This window comes from Anabrus simplex, chromosome 7 (genome assembly GCF_040414725.1).
Source record: "Anabrus simplex isolate iqAnaSimp1 chromosome 7, ASM4041472v1, whole genome shotgun sequence".
NCBI lineage: Eukaryota > Metazoa > Arthropoda > Insecta > Orthoptera > Tettigoniidae > Anabrus > Anabrus simplex.
Window position 1 is genome coordinate 219962546 of NC_090271.1, and position 9800 is coordinate 219972345.

At 37.9% G+C, this 9800-nt stretch overlaps 1 protein-coding gene across 3 annotated transcripts in view; it reads left to right on the forward strand.

Annotated features, from left to right (window-relative positions):
* Positions 1–9341, forward strand: part of LOC136877049 (uncharacterized) — a 253668-nt gene extending 244327 nt beyond the window's left edge. For all 3 annotated transcript variants that reach the window (XM_067150866.2, XM_068228531.1, XM_068228530.1), the window contains exon 8: positions 5729–9341. In XM_067150866.2, the coding sequence (XP_067006967.1) occupies positions 5729–5997 (269 nt within the window). In that variant the 3' untranslated portion in view covers positions 5998–9341. The remainder of the gene's footprint in view (positions 1–5728) is intronic.
* The last annotated feature ends 459 nt before the right edge of the window (positions 9342–9800 follow it).

Here is a 9800-nt window from a genome sequence, read left to right on the forward strand (position 1 = left end):
GGAAAACTGGTTCCATGAGAAAAACTTTTCAGCTCACGCAGCATCGGAGCTCACGTTCATGCTATGTGAATTATTGATGGGATAATCTAATATTTTTAATAATCGAATAACCTCCATACGAATATTGAAATAATCGAATAAATAATCAAATGAAATAATCGAATGAATTTTAAATATCATTCAGTTGTAGTGATGGCATAATCGAATACTTTTAACAATCGAGTAACCTCCACCCGATTATTTAAATATTCGAATAAATAATCGAATGAATTTTAAATATCATTCAGTTGTAGTGATGGCATAATCGAATACTTTTAACAATCGAGTAACCTCCACCCGATTATTTAAATATTCGAATAAATAATCGAATGAGTTTCAAATATTATTCAGTTGTATGCTATTCAGTGTGTCGGATGGATAATCGATTGAAATAAGCGAATAGATAAACTCTTACGAAAAAAAGAAATACGTCTTTTTTAATGTGGGCACGTGATGCAGTATATTCATCTATGAATGTTAAGTACTGTACGCGCACTTTTTAGTGGTAGATTTTTGTACTCGGTGAGGAGTAAGAAGGGAGCACTGCCGGTTCCGGTAATACTGCCAACTGAATGGAAATGAAATCTGAATTGAATCGATAATATGATCGATCGATATGAATTTTCTAAACCTTTATTATGTTAACGCCAACAACTGTGTCACACACACAATATATAATACTATATAATATTTCCCGATGCGAAACGTGTTCCTAGCATGAATTCTATAGTTTGGCTTTGCTGTGTAAACAACAACAGTACAAGTACTTAAAGTGTACGCCAGATGTCGCACAGCGATGATAAGCGATTCTTAGTGTTTCATAGGTTGCCAATACGAATCTCGAAGATAACCGAAGTCGACCGATTCAGCACTAGGGTGTAAATCTATCGCTAGAAAGTGCTCAGATAGTAATGGCATTTGAATGCCTGACTCATTCATATGTGTGGAACATGAGTTCTTATTATTTTCGGAAAGCTTATCAGAGACCGTTCGCCCTACTCACACACTTACTGTACGGGAATGGATTTTGGTCATTTAATTTCCTTGTGATGAGTTGATAGCAACATTAAGATTACTTTTCATTCGATTATTTCGAAAGCATTCACTATTCAATTGCCCGAAACATTCGAATGGGAATTCAAACGAAAAAACGAAAAAATAATCGAATGAAATGAAAAAATCGAATGGAAATAATTATCGAATATGCCTTTGCTGGCTGGACCTAGTGTTTACAGTTCACTAAGTCTTCTGGTATAGGTTAGAGCAATTGTGTTACTTTCATTGATCTGTCTCTGTCTTATCCTTGGTTTTGACAAAATGAGAGTGACTGAGGTATGAGCGATGCTAGTAATGCCATTCCTTACGCAGTCAGTCCCTGCTATGAATGGTGTGAAAATATTGATAATAGGGTCGGTTTGTGCATGCATTTCAGTGGGCTTGGCAGACTGATATGTAATAGCAACTTCTGGCTCGGTGAGTAAAGCAACGGGAAACTACCTCACTCCTCATTTCCCTAGTACGCCACTTCAGTGATGCTTAGGCCATCTATGACAGCTCATGGCAGAACTGTTGAGGATCCAACCAGCCTTCGGGCTGATGACTAAACATACAACCAAAAAATAATCGAATGAAAAATAATAATCGAATGGAAATAATTATCGAATAACCAAAAAATAATCGAATAAAATAAAATAATCGAATGGAAATAATTATCGAATGACCAAAAAATAATTGAATGAAAAACAATAATCGAATAACATGAAATAATCGAATAGAAATAATTATCAAATCACCAAAAAATAATCGAATAAAATGTAATCGAATGGAAATAATAATCGAATAAAATGAAATAATCGAATAAGCGATTATTTTGTATTCGTTTATCCCATCAGTAATGTGAATGGGTACCAGTAACAAGAAACAGACTTTACTGACAGAAGAACGGTCATCTTCTTTAGAACAGGATGAGTTTACAGCTGATCTATACCACATCACGATTGCGGCGCATGTTCCGTGGACAAAATTGAACGACCCTCATTGCAACCGAACTATTCCTCAGGAATATATACTTATTAAAGTTGGTGACCGAAAAAAAAAACGAGAATTTTACAGCAATCTATTTTACAGCTGTAGACCTAGACGAGACTGCGGGTAAATGTGGCAGAAACATAGCAAATATGTTAGTCGGGAAGTTGTGTGGAGATGAACGTGGAACTCGCTACTTCATCGCATGTGAAGTGTTAGAAAGAACATATCATTGTACGATTACGTCCGACTCGTTGGCCGAATGGTCAGCTTCTGGCCTTCGATTCAGAGGGTGTCGGGTTCGTTTCCCGGCCGGGTCGGGGATTTTAACCTTCATTGGTTAATTCCAATGGCTCGGTGGCTGGGTGTTTATGTTGTCCCCAACATCCCTACAACTCACACACCACACATAACACTATCCTCCACCACAATAACACGCAGTTACCTACACATGGCAGATGCCACCCACCCTCATCGGAGGGTATGCCTTACAAGGGCTGCACCCGGCTAGAAATAGCCACACGAAATTATATTATTATTGTAAGATTGCTTGCTTTGTCAACAATTGGTTACACTTGCGGTGGCCTTCAGATGGCCATGAGGACCAATTGACCAATGTCAGGTACTACATGCTGCAAGCCGCCACATTGCTAAAGATATTTCTCTCTGATTTAATTCATTTAACATGTAAAGCGCACATCCTTAACAGGGTGACGGAAAGAATACGAACACAGCTTCTTTCTGTCACAAAGCTAATATCCACCAAGAGGAAAGTGTTTCTGAAAGCGCCTGTTACTATATTCTTATAGGGAGCGCTTACCAGGTGTACCTTTTCCTCCTGAGTCAGTCCTTACGCGACGGGGAAGTAGGTTTGAAGCCGCACCCTTTCACGGTCAGCATTTCTATAGAGTAAAATGCGTGAGAGAAGGGTTCGATGGCAGTTATACTACTGTTATTTAGCAGACCGAAGACATGTGCGACAATGAAACAGTTCAAAGAAATCTGGCAGTCATGATCACACACTTCAAAATCATACCGGAATCGATTAAGAAGCTAGAAATGAGTGGCTTGCAACTCGGCTATTCTCTGGAGATGATGTGGAGGGTAAAACGTGAACTTGACTGTGGTCCTTGAAATTCTGGACACAGTTTGCGAACTAAAGTGTGTGACTTTCTGAAAAGAAATCCGGGCTGTGAAATTATGACAGCTATAAGCAAAGGTCTTGTCCATCTAACAGAATATGTAACTTGCTCCCGACTACAAATATTGGAGTGGCATGTCTGTAGATGTAGAGGCCATTCTCTGCGGCTAAGTTGATTTTAACAGACAGACGTCATAGAATTACACTAGAAAACCTTGAAGACACTCGTAGTGTACTGCAAGGTGAATTACAGACAGGAAGCATACCAGGTTTAACCTAGTCATGTGGTTAGTGAAAACACTGTGTACTCAAGTCTGTTTCTGCTAATCATAGACACGGTCTGCGAACACAATCATCTATGTGTATTTTTGAATCAACCACATTGTGTGTAGCTTGTTTTCGCTCGAAAAATTATATGCTTGTCATAACAGTAAATATCGAAATATTAAATCATTTTATAAATCGTACATTAGATAATTTCTGCTAATATAACAGCTAAAAATGTTTTAAAAAAGTGACTGCTGCTCTTTAATGTGTCATTACTTGATCATTATTTGGACATAAATACATGGAAGTGCGTTGATTTTCAACGTAATAAAGGTGTTTCATGTCACAACGCTATAAACTGTGTTGAATTGTTTAGAAATTAATGCATATTTTAACAATTTTTGACACAAACGTCCATGCCTATTTTAGCAGTTATCTGAGTATAGAAACCCTATGTCTAGTAATTTGAAACTTCAATACAGTTTGATACATTTTATTAGTGCTGAACTTTACAGCCTTTCGCCCAATTACATGTTCCCGTTACAAAACAAAAAATAAATAAAAATAAGATAAAAATAGGAAATAAAAATAGAAAATAAAAATTAAATCTATTAGATGGACACTCGCATGGGCGGAAAACCAGGCCACATATAAGCGCCACCCCTATGCTATGTGGACACTCACATTGAAACATTAATACTGATCAAGAAATAATGAAAAGCTGATATCAGGCATTTCGATTACAAAGAGTGGATTCAACAAATGCTTGGTTTCAGAAAAAAATGAAAAAATCTTATGTTTTCATTCAGGCGAGCTTACAAAAAAAGGGACTTACAAATATGTACCCCTTTCGTATAAAAATAGCCTATCCAGAACACGTCGAACTCAACCAGTTTTTTTTCTGTATTCAACATTTTCTAATATGTTCGAGGACTGAATACAAATTACAAATTAGCAAGCGTGAACACGTGTTTTCTGTAATCAAATTTTCTATTACAAAAATAAAATTTTCACTATTCATAATCAATCATCAGCGATGACCGAACCAAATGAAGCCACACGCTGATATTTACGATACACTACTGAAATCATCGTGATGAGAAGGCCTGCATCACGAAACTCCAATCGATGTATGTATCTCGAACACTATTCTCCGTTGGCCAGGTTTTCAGTCTAATGGGAGGCAGCCATCAATGTCAGTCATATCGTCGTCACTGTTGACATTCTCCTGACCTTGTCCCTGTATTATGAGTTAGGGAGTCTATGATTTCCAAACATTTGCTCCTCGGTGGAGGGTCTTACGGAAATAACTCACGTATGTCTTATTTTTGCAGGAGGTATGTTGACGGGGCACTCATTTGCAAGAGAGAATTTTCCAGGGTCATAATTTTTGGGCTACCCTTTTTAAGTTTAATTGGTGTTCTTAATTCCAAATTATATTCCGCGGTTCAAGTTGGCTTGAACATACGAAGGGGAACGGGTGAGTGCTCTCAGAAATACACGGACGCTTACGGAAACAAGAAGGAGAGGTGTTGGAGTTCCTCCTTCATTTGCGGCCACATCGTTCAAAACCATTTCTCGGTTTCCATTAAAGATAGGAAATTTAAACTGAATAAATCTGACACCACATTACTGTTTTCCATGGCTCATAATGAAATAAGAAAATAATCATCCCAAGTTGAGTTTACGCTTTATCCTTGCAGAGCATCATAAATCGACGGCCAGGCTGAGTGGCTCAGACGGTTGAGGCGCTGGTCTTCTGAACCCAACTTGGCAGGTTCGATCGTGGCTCAGCCCGGTGGAATTTGAAGGTGCTCAAATACGTGTCCGTAGATTTACTGGCACGCAAAAGAACTCCTACGGGACTAAATTCCGGCACATCGGCGTCTCCGAAAACCGTAATAGTAGTTAGTGGGACGTAAATCAAATAACATTATCATAAATCGACGCCTCCAAGTATTAATATCGTAACTTTTCCCCTGATCAAACATCGTAACTAGAGTTGCAGTTCTATTTGTGCCTTCTTTCTCCTAGGAGAAGACGTTGTTGCTACTAAGTTTTTGGGTGCAGGAAATACATTTTTTTATACAAGAGAAAAATACTGAATTAATGGCTTTGGTGATGATCGTAACTCATTTTGTCATACTTGGAGCCGTCGATATGCGCTCACCTGTACGTAGTATTCAAGAACTCTTCTGTACCTTTCTTTGCCATTCTTAAGTTAAATATTTGACGGATACACGTTTCTTGTTTCAGCTCGAAGTCTTCCTGCTGATGGTGGTTCATCTTCATCGGTATACGAGAATTTTGAGAACTCGTTGCGAGACACTGTCAGCATAGCAGGCTCCGACAATAGCAGCAGTGATTGTGATTCCATAACATTGGTAACAGAAGAATGTCCACATCAATCTGCTGACCAGGATAAGGGGAACGATGGAGTATTTACCATCCGAATTCCTGCAGCAACTAGTCAACCAGAGAGACCCTGCATCACAATTGAGCATACATCGCACTCTGAGGCTTAATATGCACGTAACTAAAATAATGAATAAGTGAAAAGCTTTACAGTGTCTGCTCTTGAACAGTGTGATTCATGTAACATTCTGCAAGCGACTGCAGATGTGACAGAGGAGGCAATTTTGAACCTTTTATTTATTATTAGTGTGACTAATGAAACACGCGTTTGTCTGGAAGAAGATATGCCTTACATAAGCACACTCAATGGCTTAGAAGTAGTAATACAATACAGGATCACCACGGTTTACATGGTATTGCTAATATTGCGCCAGCTGGTGTTCTTTATGGTCTTCAATTGAAGTTGATCATTATTTAAGACTGGGCTTATTCTAAGTGTTACTTCGTACTGATACAGGTAAATTTTGAAGATCTGTACTATTCTGAAGGATTCTCCTAACTCTTTACATAACAATAAGTAGATAGGTATGAGTGATATCACTAGCTAGATGATGGACGAGTTACTAGTAAGAGACATAGAGGAAGCCATTAATTGCTATTACAACGTAAGTCTACTATGACTTCGTGCTGGGGATGGCAACAAATCACAGTATGAACAATAATGGTCTGCTTATTTTCTTTCTCCGGGCTGGGTAGCTTAAGTGGTAGAGCGCTAGCCTTCTGAGCTGAAGTTGGCGGGTTTGATCCCGGCTCAGTCCAGTGGTATTTGAACGTGCTCAAATACGTCAGCCTCGTGTGCACAGATTTACTGAAACGTTAAAGAACACCTGCGGGACAAAATTATGACACTCGGTGTCTCCGAAAATCGTAATAGCAGTTAGTGGGACGTTAGATTATTATTATTACTATTATTATTATTATCTATTTACTTTCTCTTTAGAGTGACTGAAATCTTTATTTAAGAGAATTTTGCACGTAATGAATAGGATGTCACTATCGCTGCATCCGAACTGATTCGTGACTTCTAACGAAGGGTATGTTAGACAGAATAGATTCCATGTTGCGGAGTCACTATATTTTCCTTCCCATTGTCCATGGACTTAGGACTGTCTACATATTGTAGGTGCTTTTCTACTGTTCATAATTATTATTAACATGCAAGTTTGCAAATGGCAGCTAAAATATAGATGCGCATTCCGCTATTCAGGTGGCAGGAACTTGTAGCTTTTTTTTATTTATTTTATTTATTTTATAAAAACTCGTAACATGTGCTAGTGCAATTGTAAAGTTTTCCGTTCGGTCCCCGACCCTGCAACTTCATGTACGTTTCAATCTGTACCTCATCCTAAGTTTCTATCAAATGGAATATGTCTGGATGGGAGGAGTAAAAATGCGCGTTACATTTCGAGTGGAAGGGTTCGCAGCAGTTAGGAGTGCCCTCACAGCTAGTGAACTGTGCTCACATTGTTGGTGGAAAATCACTTGTTTTATGACATCAGGTAGGGATCGGCAAGGCAGGAATCGGTTCGGACCAACGCTCAAAAATAGTGCGTATTCGAATACCGCTTAATCCGCAAGGGATGGTTGTTTTTTTTTTGCTAGTTGCTTTACGTCGCACCGACACAGATAGGTCTTATGGCGACGATAGGACAGGAAAGGGCTAGGAGTGGGAAGGAAGCGGCCCCAGCATTTGCCTGGTGTGAAAATGGAAAACCACGGAAAAACATTTTCAGGGCTGCCGACAGTGGGGTTCGAACCTACTATCTCCCGAATACTGGATACTGGCCGCACTTAAGTGACTGCAGCTATCGAACTCGGTCGCAAGGGATGTAACTCGGAAACACAAGTCAGTATTTCTCATGAAAAATATATTTTCAAAAATTTAATACAAGGGGAAAACCTAATTTTCTCTAAGTACACAAAATTTTAGGTATGGCACAAGACAAGGAGTTTCAGTTGATTGAAAACAGTACAAATGAGCCGCCTTCGTTGTCAAAAATATTTTAGAATAACAAACAGAATTTTACATCATGTTAGTTGTTCACGTTTTGTAAATACTTGAACAGAAACTCTAGGTCTATCATAGTAGGCACTTTAAGGTAGAAAGATGAATTGTGCGAAAACTGAGAGAAGTATGATTATCGCTCGGAAGAAACAACGTTGTAAGAGAGCCGTACACTATTAGACCAAAGTCTGATCAGCTCTTTGCTGGATAACTGAAGTGGTTGAGCATAGTTAAAATCAGTCTTTAAGAGGCAAGAAGGAATATGCATTCCTTCCAGTTTCTTGTTTACACTCCCGCCAAGGAGGCCTAAGGCTTTTCTAAGTCATTATCAGAACTTTTGCTGTACACCCAATCTATTAATAACCAAGAATTTACTGAGAGGATATTTTCATTTCAGAAACTTGACATTTACAAAGTTTATACTCGGCATGATATCAGGCTTATGCTAAGTTTAAGGGAGTGTGTGTAAAAGAAATTTACGGTTTAAAATGGGAATGATGTGAATGCTCTTTAATTTACATAATTTGAACTTTGTTTACAGGCCAATAACTGGCCTATAAATGAAGAAAATGTTGCACTACCTTAGTCCCTATGAAATGCGTTAGCAGTTCTATTCAAGGATCTGTCATAATTTCGTGGCACTGCATTATGTTGTTTTTATAACATGCTGCAATGTAAGTGGGATAACAATACATCTTCTATTATTGAATAAATGTGAGTTTAAAATTTACACATTGATCCTAATACTTGAGTAAATAATTGCATTATTATTATTATTATTATTATTATTATTATTATTATTATTATTATTATTATTATTATTATTATTATTATTATTAGGGGCTGCCTGGCCGAGGCGGTAAAGGCGTGCTCGGTTCGCCCGGAAGGACATGGGTTCGAATCCCCGTCAGGAAGTCGTAAAATTTAAGAAAATAGATTTCCACTTCCGGAGGTGCATATGGCCCTGAGGTTCACTCAGTCTACACCAAAAATGAGTACCAGGTTAATTCCTGGGGGCAAAGGTGGCCGGGCGTAGAGCTAACCACTGTACCCCATCACGTGCCCAGGTTAACAATGGTGGAAGCCTTTACCTTCCACTCCTCCAAGGGCCTTCATGGCCTGTACGGAGGTGACTTTGCTTTGCATTATTATTATTATTATTATTATTATTATTATTATTATTGTTTAATTAATTAGAATGTAAATTTGCTGCAGACAGGAAAAATACATTACATTCTAATGTACAGGACATTCTTCTTGTATATACAGTATACGACTTGTTGGACTGTGATGATGTTTCTAAAACAATATTTTTCCAAGTGAAGGAAATTGTAACACTTTTAAGAGAGACCATTGGAAATTCAAGCATTCCAAAATGTTACATTAACAGTTAAATGTAAAGTCAACAATCCTTTTGTTGGAATATAGATTTGCTATAATATTAAGAAAATAAAGAGATTTGATTTTCATTTCGCCTTTGAATTATTCTTTCAACCAATGTTTTACCCAACAGAAGATATTTTAGTAATTTTCAAATAATATGCATTTATAAGGATAGGTATCTTCATGTGAAGAATATAAGAACACTGTTTTTGGGAAGAACCCATTAGCAATAACATGGTTATTGATATGAACTGTCAATTAATCTATATATATATGTAAAATTGGATGTTGGTATATTTGACGTTAATAGACTCAAAAACTACTGGACCGATTTCGCTGAAATTTTCACAATTTGTTCTTATTACATCTGAAAGGGATTATGAAATGGTTTGAACGAAATCGGTAAGGTAGTTTTATTATTATGAGTAATTTTACGTAATTTTATTACATTGCAAAGCCGCGCCGAGATTGGATCGACTTGATGGACAGATTGTCGCTAGGCGACAGCAGCTTACGCTATACCAT